General features: G+C 46.8%; 1 protein-coding gene across 2 annotated transcripts; it reads right to left on the minus strand.

Annotated features, from left to right (window-relative positions):
* Positions 1 to 8,922: 8,922 nt before the first annotated feature.
* On the minus strand, positions 8,923 to 19,109 carry cecr2 (CECR2 histone acetyl-lysine reader). 2 transcript variants are annotated; one of them, XM_078791186.1, is made up of 6 exons: positions 18,812 to 19,107; positions 11,795 to 11,889; positions 10,368 to 10,551; positions 9,481 to 9,608; positions 9,094 to 9,402; positions 8,923 to 8,942 (listed from the first exon to the last, which is right to left on the minus strand). In XM_078791186.1, exons 1-5 carry the CDS (start codon positions 18,929 to 18,931, stop codon positions 9,252 to 9,254), a joined length of 678 nt encoding a protein of 225 aa, XP_078647312.1. In that variant the 5' UTR covers positions 18,932 to 19,107; the 3' UTR covers positions 8,923 to 8,942; positions 9,094 to 9,251. The 2 variants fall into 2 exon arrangements, with proteins under 2 accessions (XP_078647312.1, XP_078647313.1); XM_078791187.1 differs by lacking the exons at positions 8,923 to 8,942; positions 9,094 to 9,402 and having other exon boundaries at positions 9,529 to 9,608; positions 10,368 to 10,433; positions 10,507 to 10,551; positions 18,812 to 19,109.
* Positions 19,110 to 20,322: the final 1,213 nt, after the last annotated feature.

The following is a 20,322-nucleotide window of genomic DNA, read 5'->3' on the forward strand; positions in this document are numbered from 1 at the left end:
CCGGGAGACACCAAACTCACCCCAGCTGAGCCCTCAGAGCCCGTGGGGGACACTCGACTCTCATTGGCCAGACCGCTGCCTTTGGCACTGCACACAGGAAGGTAGGCCATCGGTGGCATGGGCTGCTGGGGCTGATAATGAGAGCGCTGCCAGTGGTCTGGAGGATAAGTCCCTCGGCTGGGGGCCAGGTTATGGGCCTGTGGGCGGGGGTAATAGTGTTCTTGTTGGAAGGGAGGGGCCGGGTACATGTTGGCGTGGGCCTGGTGGTGCTGATGGCCGGCCACGTGATAGGAAAAGGCATTTCTTTGATGCTGCTGATAGCTGGGGTGGTCTTGGGAAGCGTGGAGGGGGTTGAGGGTCCGGTTGTGGTATGGATGGTGAGCAGAATGAGAGACGGGCCCGCTCACGTTGGTCTGGCTGTACTGTAGATGTGGAGGATTCTTGATGCTGTACGGACCCACGGCTCCGGTGGCCTGTCCTTGGGGGGGAGGCGTCATGACTGCATTGTGAGCGGGGGCCGCACCCCTACCTGTTTGGTTACTACTCATCATCTGGGGTTCACCCTGGTTGGGACTAAAGACGCCACTTGAAGGCCCACATTTGATGACATGTGGACCTTCGGGGTCTGGTCTACTCGTAGGCTCACATGGTCTTTGATCGCCATGCTCTGCTGGGAGGTGTAGGGTGGGGTGGCTGGGGGGAAGAGAGGTGAGAGGGGCTGGTCGAGGGTGTCCAGCCTGGGCTCCCTGAGAGGCACCATGTGGCATCAAGCTGTTCGGCGGGGGGCATTGTGGGGAGTCGTTCTGGGTGACAAGATGAGGAGCCTGCAGTAGTGTGGTGTTCTGGTTCAGGTTCTGGATCTTGGACAGAGAGTCCTGATGGTGGTCTCTAGATGTCCCATTTAGAGTTTCTGGGGCTGAATTTTGCTGATTGTATGGTGGCTTGCTTTGGGAAGGGGTATGCAAGGATGGTGATATCCTCTGGGGAAGTGCGGGGCTCTTGGTCACTGGTGGAGGGCTACTCTGAGCTGCTTTAGGCCTGGTGGCATCTGAGGAACTGTTATTACCTGCGGTGAAGTGCAAGGGCGCGGGGGCGGAACCATTATTTTGAGTTTGGCTGTCTACTTTCTGGTTGTGGTGCTCTGCTCGACCCAGTTCGTCCGTTGGCACAACATCCTGAGGACTTCTGAAGTCAGGGCCACGGGGGCTGTGGGATCCCTGTGCTGGTCCACTGTGGGCTTCTGTGGGTTTGGGAATGGACGGGTGATCTTGGTTAGCTGAAACTGTGTTGTTTGGCCAAGATACACTTGAAAGGGGTTGAACGGACACTTTGGTTTCTGATGTGCCTGTTCAAAAACAGGAGGGGGAAAAGGACGTTAGTCTACCACCACAGAAAAGAATGCTAGACCTCTGTCTAATGTCTCCACCAAATTCGGTGATGTTCTGTGAACCTGGTTTCATGGATTCAAAAAGGGGGATACTGAGAGAGTTTTGGTTGTTCATGTTCGAGAACCAAGAAATGTAACATTTTTCCCTGACCTGGCACACTTGCAAATATTTTCATAAATGTTATCACCCTCAAAAAAATTGAGGTTTGAAGTTTGACAGCTTGACACAGGCTACTTCAATCCGTCCCCATGTGTTTGATCCCTCCCCGATGGAACCTATCACCGTCTGGCTTGTCTTGTGTCTTTGTTTTCACACTTTGCTTAGCAGTCGCTGGCGGCAGCTAGCTACAGTCGTGCAGCTAGCTTCTCATCTTCCAAGTCCTCATGTAACTTTTTGCAACAGTACCATTTAGTTTTGAAAATGAACAAATAATGCTATTAGTTCAAAGCTCAAAGAATATTTGCTTCATCTCCAATAGTTCTTTAATGTAACGTAGGTAAACAAGTTTATATAGAGATAGAGATATAGAGACAGAGACAGAGACAGATAAAGACGGAGATAAAGATGGAGAGATCAGATCTACCTTTTGGCCGCATGTGGTCTGCCCGTGGGGAAGACTGGCCGTCTGGCCCATTGTCTGTGGCGGAACACAGCAGCTGAACCTCGTGGGCAGGGGGAGGCGGCTGAGAGGGGTGAGTTGGGAGGCTGCCAAATCCTGACGGGGGCCTGGGCTGCTGAAAGTGGCCCATGTGCTGATGGGGGGAGCCAGCAGGGGGTCCAGAGGAGGCCGACAGCTGCTGCAGAGCCAGCATCTCTGGACTTTCCAGCATGGAAGTCAGCCGTGTCTTGCCAGAGGAGTCCGAGTGGCTTAAGGGGGGGCGTTGTGGCATGGGCCCTGGGGAACTAACTACTGAAGACATTTGGCACTGGGCACTGGGAGGGGGATGGGGATATCCGGCTTCCGGCCATGGTTTGTGTCCCAGTGGAGGTGGGATGCCACCATAGCTTAAATTGTGCTGGTTGACCACATTGGGGTCATGCACGTGCATTCCATTGGGTCTCTCTGGATGCTGGTGATTCATACTAGTCCACATGTTAGACAACCCCATACTTGGAGGCCTCAATCCAGGGTAGTTGGGCTGCTGATGTCCTTCAGGTCCTGATGGTCTGTTTCCCATTGGGTGCACTGTGTGGCCCTCCGGGCGGTGGTGGGCTGGGTATATGCTGGCTTCAGGAGGAGGTCTCAGTTGAAGGGCCATAGGACGGGGGCCCAGAGATGGGCCATGGGTTGGACCCATGTAAGGGTGCTGCTGCTGGGGAGGCCGGGTAGCGTCAGGGCCCATCGGATATGGATGGTTCACGTGAGGTCCTTCAACCACGCCATGCTAAGAGAAAACCAAAATTAGAATGCTGTATCTTGATAGATAGCAGACAAAATTGCACTTTTTAAAATGTCAATATTTTTAAATTGAGTCTGCTTTCTACTTTCCCTTGACATAACGTGTGCTATGTATTTGGGCTTCATACCTGCATGTTAAAGTTGTGTGGCAAACGGTTGAAGTTGGGGTCCCCGGGCCTGGGAATGTGACCTGGGTAGGCAAAGCGAGGATCCATGCCCATTCTGTGAGCATACATGTGCGGACCATGAGGACCAGGGGGCCCAGGAAGACGATGTAACTGGTCGCATAAAAAGGAATTAAAAATTGCAGTTTTCAATGAAGTCAAAATATATATATATATATATATATATATATATATATATATAAAAAACACATACGTGTTGGTAAATCCCCCCGCTGTGTCCCTTGTGATGGCGTTGCTGGCTCATGGGCAGGCTGTAGGGTTGAGGGGGGTGGTTTCCCCAGTGTGGCGGCGGATGTTGTCGTACCAACGTGCTAGCCTGGTCCTCTGACGGCGTTTTGCTTTTGGCTTCCAGGGCACTTCGTTTACGCTGGACGTCCTCGGCGGCCTTGATCAAACTTTCCGGCCCCAAATGTTTGCTGCTGCGATTGCGCTTTTTCTCTTTGCGCTCCTTGTCTTCTCTGCTGATGTGGAATTCCTCATCAGTGTCGCCGTCCTCCGACGGCAAGTGTTTTAATAGGGCCCGGTTAAAACAGCGCTCCAGGGACTCCGCCATCACAGTGTACTCTGGCGACAAGCACACATCGTCATCAGCTTGGATGGTTCACAACATTTATGACAGAACCACACCTTGCCCCCCCCACATGCAGCACATCCATTCCAATCATAACCAACAACACGCACACCAGACATGCTCTCAGGGTCAGAGGGCACATGCTCCTTCTACCCTCGTCCTCCACCCTGGTCCCCCGTCACGACCCTCCTCCCCCGTCCCCAGGGAAAGTATTCCGTTGAATAGATGTCTCTAGACAGGGGGTTTAGGGACTGGAATGTTTCTCTGGCACTGCAGGGCTCGGATCCTCCTGAGCAGCGCTCAATCACTCCTCATTAATCACTGTCAAGTCGGCCCAACATTCAGTTTGTCCCTCTTTTCTTTGGCTCAGCCACGCCCACCCTCCCGCTCGCGCCTTCCATTCTGTCACATACAGCTACTACACTGATTTGGACTGCGTTTGGACTGGGGCTGCTGGTGTGGGCTGCTGCTGGGCGTGTGAAGAAAGGCTTCCACTTACCGCTGTCTTCTCCGTTGTACTCGATGCAGTTTTCAAACATGAGCTTCACGTCAGAAATAAACTCCTCCTTGGAAACGTACTCTCCATCATTGAATTTCCTCTCAATGGTAGAGAGGTCCATGGGAGTCTGAGGAGAATGGGGGGGTGTTTAGAACTCTAGCCCATTCAAACGTGGGCTCGGAGCTTCCGCCTGTACCTGGATGATGTCATGATAATTGGGGGCGTAGGAGTCGTCCACGGGTTCTAAGAAAGGCCAGGCATCTTTATGAGCTTTCAAGGCCTCCAGCACTAGGAATGGAGATGAGATCAGGTCAGATAGGACTACCAGCATTCACCAAGACAGACATGCGGCAATTCACAAGACGTATACCTTTGTATAAACCCGTGTAGTCATCTTCCATCTCGTAGCTGAAATGTAAAAGACATTCCAATTATTCATGGGACGCAGAGCAAACACCACAGGTTTTCAAGAGCCTCCTACAATTCCTTGGTCCTCCGTGTTCTCAGGACCGGTGAAGAAGGCTCCAGATTCAGAAGCTCAGGCGGAAGGTCTTTTCCCTGAGACAGCAGCCAGGCCTTTTCCTCTCGCATTTTCCGCCTTTTTGCCCGCTCTTAAAAGAAACATCAGATGCAAATGGACTCTGGTCAGGGTGGATGTTTGTGGACGCTTCATAAGAAAAGGATTAAAACTGTTCAAATCCTGTACTTGGAGGTGAGTTTCATTTTGGCCTTCATTGAATGAATGAATGAATGAATGAATGAATATTTGGCCACATGGAACATCTGGGACGGACACAGGCGTTTGTTTCAGCTGTGGTTGCGTCCCCAAACGCCAGATTGGCCAAAGTGCGTATGCCAGCCAGTGAATGGGTTACTATGTGGACAGCCGTTTTCTGGATGGAGCAAGTCTTTGTGTTTAGGTTTTGCATTGCACATGCTCCACATTGCAGCTACCAGGCGAGGCAGGTCAACCAGGATTATGTCATTCCATGAGACCAGGAACAATTTAGTATTCTGATGCTCGGCTGATCAAAAGAGCGGAGTGTGCGTATGCATCGCTGTTTCTTTTTTATATCTTAACATGAAAAGGCTGCCGAGCCCCCTGCCGTGCGGATTAAAGATGGTGGAGGGAGGAGCCTACGTTTGCAATCCAGGTCTTGCTGTTCATCTATAATACATTCATGAAGCTGCTCGACTGAAGCACAATCAGCGTTTGATTAACCCTTGACAGATGACATCGGGGGGGGGGGGGGTGACCACGGAGTTAGTACGCAACCGAGTAAAGGATGCCCTGGATCGACATGTTGGAAGAACGCACCAATCCGAGGCTGATGAAAGAGCGTGAAATTACTGCTCTAAATTCTCAAGATATAATTTGAAATCTTTCGATAATGATCCATCGTCTTAGCTTGGCGCCGGAGACTGAGGTTGCCAAGGTTTCTACTGTGCTCCGTCCATCCTACCCTCTACGGCTTTGATCTTCTCCATCTTCTCTCGCTGTCTTTCTTGCTGCTGGAGCCTTTCCTCCTCTCGCCGCTGCTCGGCCAGCAGGACCTGCCTGTCCAGCTCTTCATCTTTCCTCTTCTCCAACTCCACGTTGGCCTTCACATTACCCTGAAGACAAAAGAGTCACATCAAACATGTGGCAGCAGGAAACAGAATTGTATCCTGAAAAAGTAGGTTCCTGATCAATAAAGTGTCAAGGCGGTTCCAAGTCGAGCTTCAAAATGCAAAATAGCAGTGAGACAGATTTTGAGTACGCATTTTACTGCAAACAACGCTTTTAAAAGCCAGTCATGACCACACAGATGAGGGATGTCCCTGCAACATCTCCACATAACCAGCTGCCGTTTGACAACCCTGCGCAACCTGAAGCTCCATTGTTCCATTTTTATCTCACTATTTTTCCACTTGAAGCTCTACTTGGAAGCACTTAAGATGCAACAGTGCAATATGTACATTTTGGGCACTTTTCCCCAACTGGCCTTCACATTTTGATCAGGAGCGTACATTGACTTCCTGTCCACACAACTGCACACGTACCTCCTCCGCCTGGTTCAAGTGTTTTTCAGAGTATCGTTCTGATGTACGGAATGGGGCTGGATCTTCTAGCTTCTGTTTCTGCTCACGCTCCTGAAACATCAAGTCAAAGTTCAATGATTGCACTTCAACAACATCGATCGATTGTGCTGTGTTCGTCCATCATGTATCATGTATGTAACTGGTATGGGGAACTGATATGATCAACACACAACTGATTAAGTCTTCAAGATGGACAAGCAGCCCCCCCCCCACACACACACTAACTGTGAAGAAGAGGTCACTGGCTCGGCCGCCCCTCCCCCAGGTTCCCCTTCCCTCCTCTGCTGCCAACATTCCCTCACATCTCCCTGGGGGTGACAGCCAAGCTTTACCAGTCAAAAAGTCAAAGCCTGTGTTTCCCAGACGAGGAGGAGGCGGAGTTAAACCACCACACATCATGTCATGCCGTGTCACTTTTAGACAGACGATGTGATGTCTCCTGGTTTTTGCCATCGGATTTAAGGACATCTACCAAGAATAGGTGATCCAATTTCCCTTGGACTGCATTCAATAATCTTTCTAAATAAAATTGAGTATTCTGAACAGGAAGAGCCAGCCAGACGACTTTCTATTCATTTTGCCATCTTCTAAACTTTCTCTGGTGCAATACCTGAGCACTCATTAATTATACTAATGAATGCTGGATTTTTCCCCCTTGTGACACCAGTCAACATGAATGACACGGTCAGTGATTCAGATATAGCACACAGTAACTAAGGAAAGCCTCAGCCACAGGCCATCTCTTAGCCAGTCCCTTGAAAGTCTCTATACCCAGCTGCCCTCTACAGCTCATGTCAAATTTCATCAGGGAAGTAGGATGGACCTGTCAAGTCACGGGCCACAGTCCAGATTGTGCTTTCTCATTTATAGCCTTTATATCGTGCACACTGTGCAGGTGGAGGACGTAAAAAAGGAAGACGTACGGGCAGAAGAGAGTGCAAAAATACAAGCAGTTGTTCTCTGAACTCGTCTACGGTGCACTCCACGCCGCTGCCGCCTTGGTGATTTCACCGATATGTTCCAAGCCAAAGTCAGCACAACATGGCAGTCTTTCAAGAGGCTTTTATCCTGCCTCAAGGTGAGCTCTCGCCTGCCGTCTCTGCCCAGGGAACGACTGGTGACAGCCGCTTGAGACACATGGAGCGACAGGTTCGAGGGGCTTTCGAGGAGCGACAGACACTGTTTTTGACATGTCTGCAAGTACCTTTCCTTAATCATTGATATGGATTTTGTGCATGTCAAACATTTTTTGGGTGTCGGCAGAGGATGGATTGGTTTCCCATTGTTTCTAATGGGAAAGATTCTTACTGGTCTCTTTGGAAGGGATTCAAAATTCAAACCATTGTATCGCCAAAACACTACCTGTTTATAAAACTACCAAGTGCTGAAAATAATGCGGGTGGTGATTCGATTGCCTGCTGCTTGAAGGAGAAATAAGATTTGAAGAATAGCATTCCCTTTGCTTTACAGCAGATCTCACAAGAACGTATTCAATCAACATTTATCCTGATTCAGTACAACCGACTCATAAGAATGTGTACAATTCCGACACTTTCGAGGGGCAATGGGCCAAGGAGCTATTCAGCAGAATAGAACCATTTGAGAAGTTGCACAGGCAAACGCAGAGCCTTGAAGGACGGGGCAACATCCCCCCCCCCGTCGGCTGAAAGTCAAGGACCTCCTTGCTTTTACCTTTTACTGTATCACACTGCCAGAGTGATTCTTTATTTCAAAGGCTGGGAGTTTCCATAGCAACCATCTGTACTACTACTAGTTTTTCCTGACTGGGACTGATTGCATGTACTGTATGATGTTTTAGAAGATGAAAGATTTGGAGTTTTATAGGCGCTATAAGCCAAATTCTCTACTTTCCATCCCAACACCTGGTCTGGCAGTGCAGGGCGGGTGAACACAAAAGTCCTGCTGTCCCAACAAATGAGACACGCCAAGACTGATTGTTGGAGCGCTGCCGTGTGGACCCATTGGTGTCTGACCTTGTGTTCAATCATGCTGCGTATCTCAGGCAAAAAATTCTGGCTGATGACACGGTAGAGGTGGCGGTCTTGTGGAGACGCTTTATCCTTTACGCTTTCCGCCAAGCTGACCCACTCTTCCTCTGTGTCGCACACAAGGGACCAAGTGCCTCGCTTATAGCCTAGGAGACACCAAAAGGACACGGCATGAAGGGGGACCAGAAAAGCACAGCTCCAGTGCTGCCAATGGTGTTCACCTTTAGCAGGAGGGACATCATCCAGGCCATTTTCTGAATTCTCTTCACTTTCTGACTCACTGAAAGACACGTGTGCAACCAAATTTCAATACAATTATCCCCAACATGGACATTTTGTCATTGCATTTACTTGATGGGTCAAGGCAGCGAGTAAAAACCAAGAGTCACTCTGCCAGGGTGACAAGTCCGTCCCCCATCACTCGATTCCTGCTTTCGGCAGCTACGCAAGCCGCTTCTCTCTGCAGCGTCAACATGGACTCCTTCGTGTAAGACGTTCACGTGTGTGCATGGCAAAGTGATAAGTGACGTTTCTTTCCAGCAACACTTAACCACAGCCACTACGTCGCCACTGCAAGCAGGTATCGTATGATCTGGTATGGACTAGTCACCCTGGCTCAATGCTGAAGCAAATTGTCCCTATTTTTGGCCTACATTAACAATTTTCAAGCCTAAAATGGCAAATTAAGCCATAAATTGACTGATCCTGGTTGGGTCTGAAACCAATGAAGCAACCATCAAAGAAGGTATACTATATATTCTACTTACGATGGCTCCGTTAGAAAGTTGGTTTCACATCCAGCTCCGCATCTGTGGGTCCAATTAACACAATTGTAAAAATTAATTAAAATTAATTCCAATAATGACATTGCCATCTGTCATTCCAAGCACAGTTATGCTAAGCTGTAGTTTATTTTACTGGAAGAAGGACAAGAAATCATTTGTATCCAAAATGTAATACATGATTCTTGCCACGTACTGTAATGTCCCTGCAATATCTGCTTTGTGTAATCCTCTCTACTCATTTTACACCTCTGGAAACTCACAGCCTACCTCATCATGACTGTGCACAAACGCCTGACAAATCATTTATGCAATAGCTGACAGAGCAAGAGTTGATCACGTGTTTCCTCCGTAAGCAACATGGGCGGCGGATGTACACACCGACCACAATAACATCTGGTACCTGACATCCGCATCTTCCAATCTTTTCCTCTTTGGTGGTCTTCCCCTTCTCCTTTTCTCTGGTAAAGTGAGCTCGGGGCTTTCACTGTAGACAAGACGGCATGAAGATCATCAGGCACTTGAATGACATCATCATTTCAGGTGAGTGAGGACAAGACTTTACCTGATTTTGTCTGCTTTTCTTTTGAGTGGCTCTTCTTTGTACATACGAGTGCCGTAAAAATACCAGTAGAGGGCTCCATTCCCATCTTGCCCTAGAGGTTCTACCCTCAGGCTGTCTGCATCCAGTCCCTGATAGTAGTGAAGGGTGAGATTGAGAGGAACTCACTGGGCTGACTTTGACCTCGTCCATCTTGCATAAGCGATAAGGGGCTACACTGATGACACAGGACAGGTCACAGCCGACTCTCAAGGATATGGTCCGGTCCTCCACAACTGTCGGCCACATTTGAATCTGACCCATTTTAATGCCTGGTACATTTTTGTTTGGACAAATAAAATGGTGACAAAATAGTTATCATTAAAAATAGTTTTCTTGATGACGACCATAACTCTTGTGAGCTATTTTTGTGGTCACCACTATATTTGTCCAAACACAGGTACCTTTGGTTGTGCAAGCATCAACAGGAAGCTGAAGAAACAAGGCTGGTCTTCTTTTGCATAATAGTCCAACTTTAAAAAAAAAAAAACTTGTTTTCATCCTTCAACCTTCCACTACTAAAATTACTCTTACTCTTTTCTTATTATATTACAACTTTTTCTCTTAATATTTAGACTTTATTCTGGTCTAATTGCTTATTTTTTCTTTTTTTAAGCTTCCTTGTTCAATGATATTTGTAGAACATACCACAGGCCGAGCCATAAATGGCCACAGGGCCGCAATTTGGACACCCCTGGTCTGGACCATTCATCCGTCCATTTTCTATACCGCTTATCCTATCATGCAGGAGCCTATCCCAGCTGTGTAACTGAAAGTAAACTTCCGAGTATTACGATCAAAGCCGTCCTATGGACGCTAGGCGTTAGTCACGGATATGTACACATATCTACCTTGAGCAGGTCAAACACATCAGCAGCATCCAGACGGTAGTCGCAGAGTCTGTGCAGCAATTCAATCTGAGTGCGAGGGGGCAGATTTTCGAAAGGTTCATCCCGAAGCGGGTTGGGCTTCCCCTCTTCCAGTTCCCACCTGTAGCTGATGATGTCGTCCAGGTAGCGGCCAAAGGACTGGGGACTGCGTGTTTTGAAGAAACAACACGGCGTCTGACTTACTGACAGTGAGCGTCTTCTGAATGCCTTATTTGTATTGCAGTTCACTTAGCTATGCTTCATTTAGGTATAAAATACGTAACATTTGCTTAAATACTTTAGCATACTTTTGGACTAACAGTTCATACGGTATAATATAGTCCAACTTTCTTTGATAAACCGTCATAAAGCTACCCTGCTAAAGGCAAAGGCTTCTTTCAACACTGAAACTCTGCGCCATTGTTACACGTAACGTTGCAAATAGACTCGGTGGATGTGGGTTTGAAAACCTCTTCCACCAAGTTGGACCGGCAAACAGATACTGGTTAGGGTTTAGGCCTAGCCGATGAATCTGTACCTTCTAGTTCCAAGTCAGAAGAAGAGAACAAGGCCTTGAGGCGGGGGTGAGCATCTATGCAACGTAGAGAAAGAGGGCCAGACAAAATGGCTTATCTTGAAAGAGCAGTGTGCACTTTTCACACAGCTGTAGGCGCCCCTCCTCGCCAACCCCATCTCGCGCTTCCTTTCTGTCCCTTTTTCCTCTTCGACACCCCCCTCCCGCCTTCCCCCGCTCCGGCAGAGCGTTTAACGCGTGCAGATGAAAAGGGCAGCTCTGTGAAAGGCCAGCGGTGAGCGGCCGCCCCCAGGATGCCAGCGCCTGTCCGGTCCAATAAAGCAGGTTGTCCTACTGTTACTGGTTGCCTGGGTGGAAAAAAGCCGATCACTCTTGCCTCTCAGCTCACCGGTACCACTACGCTTGGTGCCCACGTCGGGTAAATGGTATCAGAAAGGGGAAAGACCACGGCGGTCTTGGCCACACATCCTCACCCGTGTTAAGAGGAGAGGGAAATGTTTCCCAATTCATGTTTTAAATTCCAGTAAGGGTACAATGAGGTGTCAGACATCGAGTCAACACAAGGAGGGTCAATCCTGACTCTGGCGAGTCTGGTGAGTCACTGCTCAGCTGCTGACTCACTTCTGAGTGTTATGCCATGATGGCGTGGATTCATCACGATTACAATTCTACCCTCATCCATCAAATAAACCAGTTGCCGCTGTTAACGTGGTATTGCTTTGTGTTGAAAAGGGATCAATAGCTTTGCACGCCTCTGAACACGTGTAAGCATCAACTACCTGGCTTTACTACTACTTTACCTTGATATCGCAGGATGAGAGACAACACATAACTTCTCTAATAACTACTAAGACTTTATTTATGCTCAACTTACGTGATGTCAGTGCGCTGGTAGCATCCCTGCAGAAGACAAGCAATAAGGTCACCAAGGAAGTTCAAGTCCTGCTCTGAAAGTGCCTTCTCCAATTCCTAAAAGACAGCAAAGGCATACATTAGCCATCCACTGCTCACTCGAAATTGTGCAAAACGGGTCCAAACGTAGGATAAAAACAGGTAGAGTGCATCCCTCAATGCCATTCAGTCACCTCAGTCACCAAGGTTTGAATGACTTCTTAATATGGCACAAGCAAAATGCTCATTTTTACCCTGCATTACTATAACATGAATTAAAAATGTCAAGGTAAATAGGATGTCTAGGTTTTGGTCACCATGGAGCAAGTTGAAGAGCATCTGAGCAGAGAAGTTGTCAAACGCCAACATGCCCCTGGTGTCTTGGTGGAGAACTGCACATCTCGTGCCCCCCCACCCAAGAGCTCCAGATGGATCAAGACGACAGTCACAGGGCCAGGGTAGTGACTACGCTGAGGCATAATTGAGCCTGTAGGGCATACTCACACTAGGCCATTCATGCGGTGGTGGCAACCCCCCCTCCCTTCCTCCTCCGTTGCTTTCAAATCATACTTTTTGCGTGTACTCAGGGGTGTCCCGTGACGTCGACTGCCATCAAGATAGTGTGGTCGATCACATGTGTCCCCCACGTCATGAACTGAATTCCGCAGCTGTATTATGACATCAGCCAGTTGACAATAAGCTCCACGACTAAGTCGCTGTGGCGCCTCCGCGGCAAAGGTTAAATGGCACACTTGGAAACTTTCATCTTTTATTCCAAATATGGATAAAAATATTCAACTCTTTGATGGCTCTGCTTCATGCTCTGAACTCCACTATCCAAATGTCTGTGACTCGCTATGTTGTATGGGTACATGCATGGCATCGTACCAGGCCCACCTCTTTTCTATCCCAAAAACTGTATTTTGTGTATATTTGGGTCAGTAATTTATTAGTTTTCATTTTGTTTTGTTTTTAAGATGCCTAAAGTATTGGGTCTGGAACCATGTTTCTGGAACCATGCAGCCAACGTGCCGAGAGTTTGAGACCACCGATTTACAGGCGGTGGTTACAGTCCCAGTCTTGGCCTTCCTAGACAAATTAACCAGCGTGTTTGTTTGCAACCATTAGGCCACGGTTGCTCAAGAGTGCACCTGCATTACGATCTTCCGGCTGGAGCGATTAGAAGGGCGTGTGTGGGTGGGTCCCATTGTGTACAAGCGCATTTGCACATGGTCCTCAGAGATCCTGCCTCCTGCACCCTTGTACTTCCTGGTTCAAAAGGCCCAGAGCCATCCCATCCATCAGCAAGAAATGACAAGGGTGACACGAGGCAGGCCAATATCATGACAAACAAGCCACATCTAATGAAGAAATCATCTGCAGAGAAGAAGGAGGGCTATCATGATATGTGGCATGTTGAACAACGTCAATGAATGATCAACAGGATTTAGGAGAGTTGGGTGTCTGGGTTATCTTTAAGGCTTAGATCCATTACTACACTACTAGAGCCAAACAAAACAGGCTCTTATAGGCACAGTCGGACAAACATTGGAAGTTGTGACAAGGCTTTCGCACCAAAAGGTGTGTCGCCGCTACAGCTCTTATATGAGCTTGGGTGTTCAATGAGAGTCAGCCTGAAGGTATTTGCCGCTCCTTTCACCCAACGCCCCTGCCGAGTCCTCCCAGCCACCTTCATTGAGTTCAACTCCTTATTCCTCACGTCCACTCAACCTTTTCTCCACTGGTTCAGCTGTCTAGCATCTGTCTAGCATCTGTCTAGCATCTGTCTTCAGCACACACAAGTGTTGATAGCACAGGTGTCTTTGAATAATCCACTATTCAGCATCGCTGTTGAATCGTCTGACTACCTGGGAGTAGAGGTGCTTGGTAATTATTGTTACCAATAAATTCAACAACAAAAATCCATCATTTGAAAAAAAAAAACCTCTGAGGCGAGATTACTCATACCTGTGGTGTGTTTGTGTGTTCCTGGGCTAAGGTGAGCATATCAAGTGCTCCTTTTTTGTGACGTGCAGCAGCTGCCAATGGCATGTCGTAACTTCCCCACCGTCGCTGCGCTGAGACCGCTGTTGTTTACAGCAACCTGCTTAATATTGCTAATGAAGACATGGCATGATGGTCATGTGTCACTGAAAGACCTTTGGGTGTTTTTGTCCAATGAACAGCCAGAGAACATGCGATAGGTAGTGCAGGAAGGAGCCATTGCGTAGCATTATCAACGGGTTTCCATGTCACGGCTGTTAAGGGCTCCGCTGGGGTTCATATCACTAATAGTTGGAATAGTGTGAAGGGATAGCAGGAGGGGGAAGGGAGGCCTAATGTGTAAAGAGTCCTCTCATGCTTTGGTTTTCCTTTCTTTCTCCCCCAACCACCACCGATTCTGTTCACACTTAGGAACCATCATGTGACAACACCTTCCACCCCCACATGCAACCACATGATAAACATGCATGGAGCCATAAAACCATAGGAAAACGTCTCACACGTCCTCCCGGATACGAGAGAGATGCATCACAAGAGTCTAGTTGCCGAGAGACAATATTGATCTGTCACAGCCACCTACAAGCTCCTATGGTGAGCATGGACAGATCCAATGTGTTGGATTGTTGGACAGTGTTGGCTCCATTTGCTCATGAAAATTGGAATCCAAAAAATGAAGAAAGTTAGTTTTTTGTGTGCAGCTGCTCTATAGGGGTCCACAAGGCAATACAAGGGCTGAACATGAGCATAACAACAAAACACTAGTTGTGTCCGGCCAGCTTTAAGACAGTGATGCTATCACAGGGGTCTCCACCAGCTGGCTTGTAAGCTAGCAGTAGCTCATCAGCTGATGTTGAGTACATTCAGCAAATAATTAGCTTCACCTATTGGTATTTTTATAGGCGTTCTATTCAAACATGACGCCTGTATTTACTGACAAATGTGCGGAGTGGAGATGTGCTGTGTAAATAAAGTTCAATTTCAATTGCTGACAGTCACATAAAACAATAATAGCTCACCGCTGCTTTCTTGTTGTCAAAGTTGCTTTCAAATGGAATGGGGAATGGGGGGCAATTGTCAGGACTGCAAAGGTTTGGTGTGGAACAACTTGACTTGTTGGCACAGAAGCCCGACCTGAACACAATTACACACATCAGGAGCTCACTGCTCATTGGCCCACTCCAACCGTGGTCTCTTCCTGTCATGCTGGGTCAGTTTGTGACTTGGCTAAACAATGGCTCAGTCGCATTCACCGAAGTGCAAAAAGTCAAAACAGCCTGCTAAAATGTGCTATTAACTTTTTATTAGCTCTCCGCAGACATGCACACAATGGAAAAGTGTAGGCTACCATTAATTACATCCAGAAAATCCATGTTTTCCTGATAGAAATAATTCCATTCATGTCTTCCTCTCTTATCTGTGCTTTACAACCGGCGCCCAAATACAAGGGTCGGTTGCAACGTTGAAGGGACGCTGCCCCCAGACTGGAGACAGAGAGAAGGAACCATGGGGAGCTGCAACAATGGGGCTGCCTGAGAGCGACCCTAGTGTATGAGTCCCTCTACCACCCCCTCTGTAACCATCTGATACATGTACTTCTGCCCTCACTTGTCACTCACAACTGGGGGAGGGGCTGTAATTGTAGTCTTCCATACTTCATTCAAAGAGTCTTTAACTCATTCACTGCCAAAGACATCGATCAACATCTTTTCAAAAAGTAACAGTGACTGCCAAAGACGTCTATCCATGTCCTTTGCTTTTTTCACGGGAGCTACAGATCAAAGTCTTGTGCGCCTTGCGTTTGAATTTCGGACTTGCATGTTTCATGTATTTCTGTCCCAGCAGGGGGCAGCAGTTCTATTTTCCTCCTACCGCCAGCAACAGGAACATGAAGAAGAGATAAGCTGCTGAAGTGCGTGCTGACAGAGGGGAATGGCAACGAATTTCGACAAATGTTTTATGAAAATGTAGACAACAAAAAAGCCACTGAAATAAAATACTATAGTCTCTTTTTTTTTAATAAATAGAGAAAAGGTTTCATATAATTCAATCTTCAGTGCAATCATGCTGCACACTTAGTAGTCAAATCTTGAAATTCTGGTATCGTAGCAGCCCTGTTTGCTACAAGCAGGGCAAACAATCGGCCTTGACATAATAAAACAAGAAAACAAAAACAGACAATATGCTAACTCCATAAAGGCAAAATCAAAGACTAGTTTGCGAGTTGGATGAACACAAACTTTAAGGGCATAAATGAACTAGAATCCAATAATACGAACCGATTGGCTGCTGGATGAAAGCACCCTTGGTGACAGATATGTAAGACAATTGGGAATTCAAGTGTGCTTGTATGAAGTTGAGCCATGATAGAACACTTAAAGCTTTATTGTCCCCCACCCAGCTAATCCATTTGCCTTCCAGACAACAGAAACAAAGACCTACTCACAGGCAGTTTGCACACACTTATTTTCAACATCTAATAGGACCAAAGCATACACAATTACATGGCTTCATGAAACACAGAAGCGCCGTAGAAGCAGCAGCTTCCACCCAGTCAGTGTGGAAAGCTTCCATTCTTCAGGGGGAAGGGAGAGAAAAACCCACCATCTGGGGTTTAGTCATGGTAATGCCAGGGGCTGGAGCTAAGGGATGGGGAGTGTGGTAGTGGTAAAGAAGGGGATGGGCTTGTGGGACAAGTGATGGCAAATAGGTCGAGGTGGCGAGGCCAGCCTGTGGTTCCAGTAGTTCGCCTTTTACCCAAACTGATTCTGACAACAGTGGCTGTGTTTTAGACCTGGCCAAGACATTGGAGGAGATGCCATCACTGGCCAGGACCAAGAGAGCTACTGGATAAAATATAGGAAATGGAGCCCACAATAAAACTAATCATTGTGTTACGTTATGTCAACAATCCCAAGCGTCTGAGCATCAATTTAGCACTTGGTGTTACCTCATCAAATCACTACTTCTGTTCTCAAGTATTGGGCTTTGGACACCAAACATTTGGGCTTGCGAAACATCAGAGAGGACAGGCACATTTGGGGGAAGTGCTCAGTGCCAGAGTGTTGACCTCTGCTGACAAAAACATAGGGGAGAAAAGGAGCCCAAACCACTTGCTTGGTCCACAAGGAAGGACGCATACAATGACAATGTTGATTCTTTGTGGCCAAACCTGAATGAAATCACTCGTCAGCCCTAATCTGTCAAAACCAACGACAGACATTTCCTTCCACCAAGCCTGAATCCTCTCACTCCTGACTTTGGCTCGACTTCACCTTAGCACCCAATGATAGGATTTGCAGTCAGAGCTGAAAATGGCCAATAACAAAGAAGAAGAGAAGGGAAAGACTACTACCTTCATGTCAATGTGTGAGTGTATTGTATTGTATTGTATTGTACAATACTACTGTGAGACCTATCCATTGTGGTTCACCTGACCAGCACAGCCAGAGCCAGGTCCAGGTACAGATAAACCAGTGTCACTTGACAGCGGCTAAACCGGCTTTACTTGTTGCTGGTATGTGCCATTAAACATAAGCGTGTATCTAACCTGGCATTTTCCTTTTATGGAAGAGGCTTAAGATTTCAATGTCCACAAGGTCATGCAATTTGGAAAGTGCCGGAAATAAAAATATGTTAGACAAAAACAGCATATTGCATTGAGGCTTGATCTCAGGTTAGCATTAGGAGTGCAACAATACGGACAGTTCACGCTTCGTTTTGGTACCTTTCTGTTACGATACTCATTATTTTCTTCGAGCACGGAGGAAAAACCTTGCACACGTCCAGCTCACACGGGCAAGACGGCGCAGGAGAGGGTGTGTCCCAAGTATAAAAGTATATTGTGTACATTGGCCGGGCAAGGCAGTGGCTCCTCCGCAGTGGACGACGTTCTCCATCAGCTGTACTCTGTGGTTCCCCCCAGCTCCAAGGACGCATGCCGGCATAGCGTATCCGACATTAACGCGCCTTGCACCTTACATCACATAACAGTGAAAAAGAACAGCTGCTAAATATTTTTAAAATGTGACAGCGTTTATGAGAAAAAAATGTAAATATGAGGGAAATTTGTGTCACTTTAGGAGCATAGACCTGAAAAACTCGAGAAAAAAATCTGATAATTAGCCAAAGATAATTCAAGAAGAAAGTTGAAATATTTGGGGGAAAAAAAGAAAAAATAAACAGAGATTTTCCTAGAGATTTTCTAGAGTTTTTTCATCCATGTCCCAAAAGCTGAGACGAAGCTCTCTCTTAAATGTGTGACATTTCCAAAATATCAAAGTGGCCCTTGCATATTCCACTTTGCGGTGCGCGGCCCATACTACCCCCGTAGCGAGGGACATTTGAAGGCTAACTTTGTGCGCGGTCTGCTCCAACCAAACGGGACCCGGCTGGGGGGGGGAAGCAAACAATGCCGGAGAAGCATCTGCGTCTGCAGCTCCCCGAAGCCAGATGGCTCACTACTGCAAGACAATAAAGTGCAACCCACGCCATGAACTTAACTTTATGTGACACAACAACACACAATAAAGCGGCAGCAACAACACAGCAGACGTTTCTACAAAGACACGCAAACGTGGTTTCCACTGTGTAACGCTAAATGTCCCAAACTAAGTGGGTTTAATGGATTAACGCTGCCCGAATAAGTAATCAAGTATGTTTTGGGAGGCAGTTCAGATTCCCAACTCAATATCAAACACCACAATAAATATTTGATGTTAATGAGATGTTAATCTCGACCTCGCCGGTGACGTGTGTGGACTGTGAAGAAGATCGATGAACAGGTTAATCGGAAGTTTTAGCCTCGCTAATCGGTTAGCTAGCTCGCTGCCCCTGCAACGTTAACGCAAGAGCAGATCAAAGAGCACATCGAAGGTGGCTAGTTGTTCCTAATGAGCCGTGGGACAAGTACAAAGAGAAAAAGCTGACACAAACAGCACTTCATTTCCCAAGTAAAGGCTCTCCGTGTTGAAACATCCAACGTATATACTCCACTTACCTCGATTTCGAAGTCGGGAAGGTTGAACGCTGCCCTGAACAGCGAACAGAAGTGGGCTATGGCGGGGACTTCCCACCAGGACTGGACTTCTTCCACAGAAACGGTACATCCCTGGGACATTTTCGGAGTGGAGGAAGCAAGGTGACGTTTGTTTCTCACATTAGAGAGTGGTGTCGTCGGCGGCGTGTGCTGTAAAAGTTGAATGAAACACTTGTTAGAAACCCGACACAAGTTGCTGGCCTAGTTCAACTCTCGCTGCTGACATTGCGACTCAATCTGTTCCAATCAGTCCCAGCAGACGTGAACAGACGGGCGGGAACATACCATTATTCGTCAGAAAGCGGGGGAGGACGTGTAGTCGGCGCTTTCAGTTAGACGACAAATAAGCACATTTTTGCCTGATTCTTTAAATATGACAATAAAATGACATTATACAGTCAAGCTTCATTCAATCTTGGCGATTTAATGCACACATTCCTAACTGCTACTTAATTGTATAAATCTGATTACCCATTTGTTTGATAGTACCGTCTCCGTTTAAAGGGAATCGTTTGAATGACCAAATAACAAATGAAAGAACAAATAACGATTTAGATAATGATTTGTCAAGTAAAACAGGTCAATAAACGATTCTTTATTCAACCGTTGTCAATTTCTTACTACCAATCACAATGTGTAAAATGTATATACACTGTTTTGTTTTATTAACAACGACAACAACAACATTGAAGCATAATCCCCACACGCTCATGTGATCACTGCAACACAACAAGTTGGCAGGGTCACTTGGATTCAGTAAACAACAGCCACTTAAAGGCTTTGGCGGTTGTACAAGACAGGAGCGCCCCCTATCGTAATATACGCTAATTGCAAGCTGTTAGAATCATTTATTTATTCATATAAAAATGACTGACAGCATGCCAGACGTCATATCTGAACTCTTCATCAACCGGCACACTCAATTCAACAATATATTTCATTCACTGATCGTTATGAACTAGTTACTGCTTAATATGCAGGATTCATTTATTTATTTGCATATAACATTGTTGTCAGATTGTTTCACTTCAGTATTTGCGCCTACACTTTTTCTATTGTCATATTATTATGATTAATTGCATTCGTTCTTATCATTTCTTGGCTAATATTTCAAGTATATTCTACTAAAGTAGATGCAAATGCTCCCCAGGCTGAACTTTGGACCTCCCTACAAAATATCTTTCTTTTGGAATTCTTCTAAGTGAAACCTCTGGTCCATGTTTGATAGTTTGGGGATGTTGTGTTGTGACACCTTGTGGCCAGTGTAGACGTCTTTGTACTGCCTTCAACTGTACGGGGATTTTTGCTCATTTACATTTTTATGCTTGAAAATGCTTAACTCGGGCCAAGAATACATCAAATTGTTTGGGCCAGCCATCATTTAGTAATTCATTTTTGCAAAATGGTGATACGGTGAGGGAGTGATGTTCAACCATGATGGGGCGAGGGCCGACTGTCGCCCCGTTCGCCTC

Source organism: Doryrhamphus excisus, linkage group LG6 (assembly GCF_037039965.1).
Source record: "Doryrhamphus excisus strain RoL-2023G ecotype Guam linkage group LG6, RoL_Dexc_Guam_v1.1, whole genome shotgun sequence".
Classification (NCBI taxonomy): domain Eukaryota; kingdom Metazoa; phylum Chordata; class Actinopteri; order Syngnathiformes; family Syngnathidae; genus Doryrhamphus; species Doryrhamphus excisus.

What these genes read in the sequence shown, in the direction of transcription:
- cecr2 (XM_078791186.1), bottom strand. Translation starts at nt 18,931, where the DNA reads ATGTCCCAGGGATGTACCGTTTCTGTGGAAGAAGTCCAGTCCTGGTGG. An exon ending in TTCCCGACTTCGAAATCGAG is followed by an intron (nt 11,890 to 18,811) that starts GTAAGTGGAGTA and finishes GCTGTCTTTTAG; the next exon opens with GAATTGGAGAAGGCACTTTC. An exon ending in AGAAAAGCAGACAAAATCAG is followed by an intron (nt 9,403 to 9,480) that starts GTAAAGTCTTGT and finishes TCTTGTCTACAG; the next exon opens with TGAAAGCCCCGAGCTCACTT.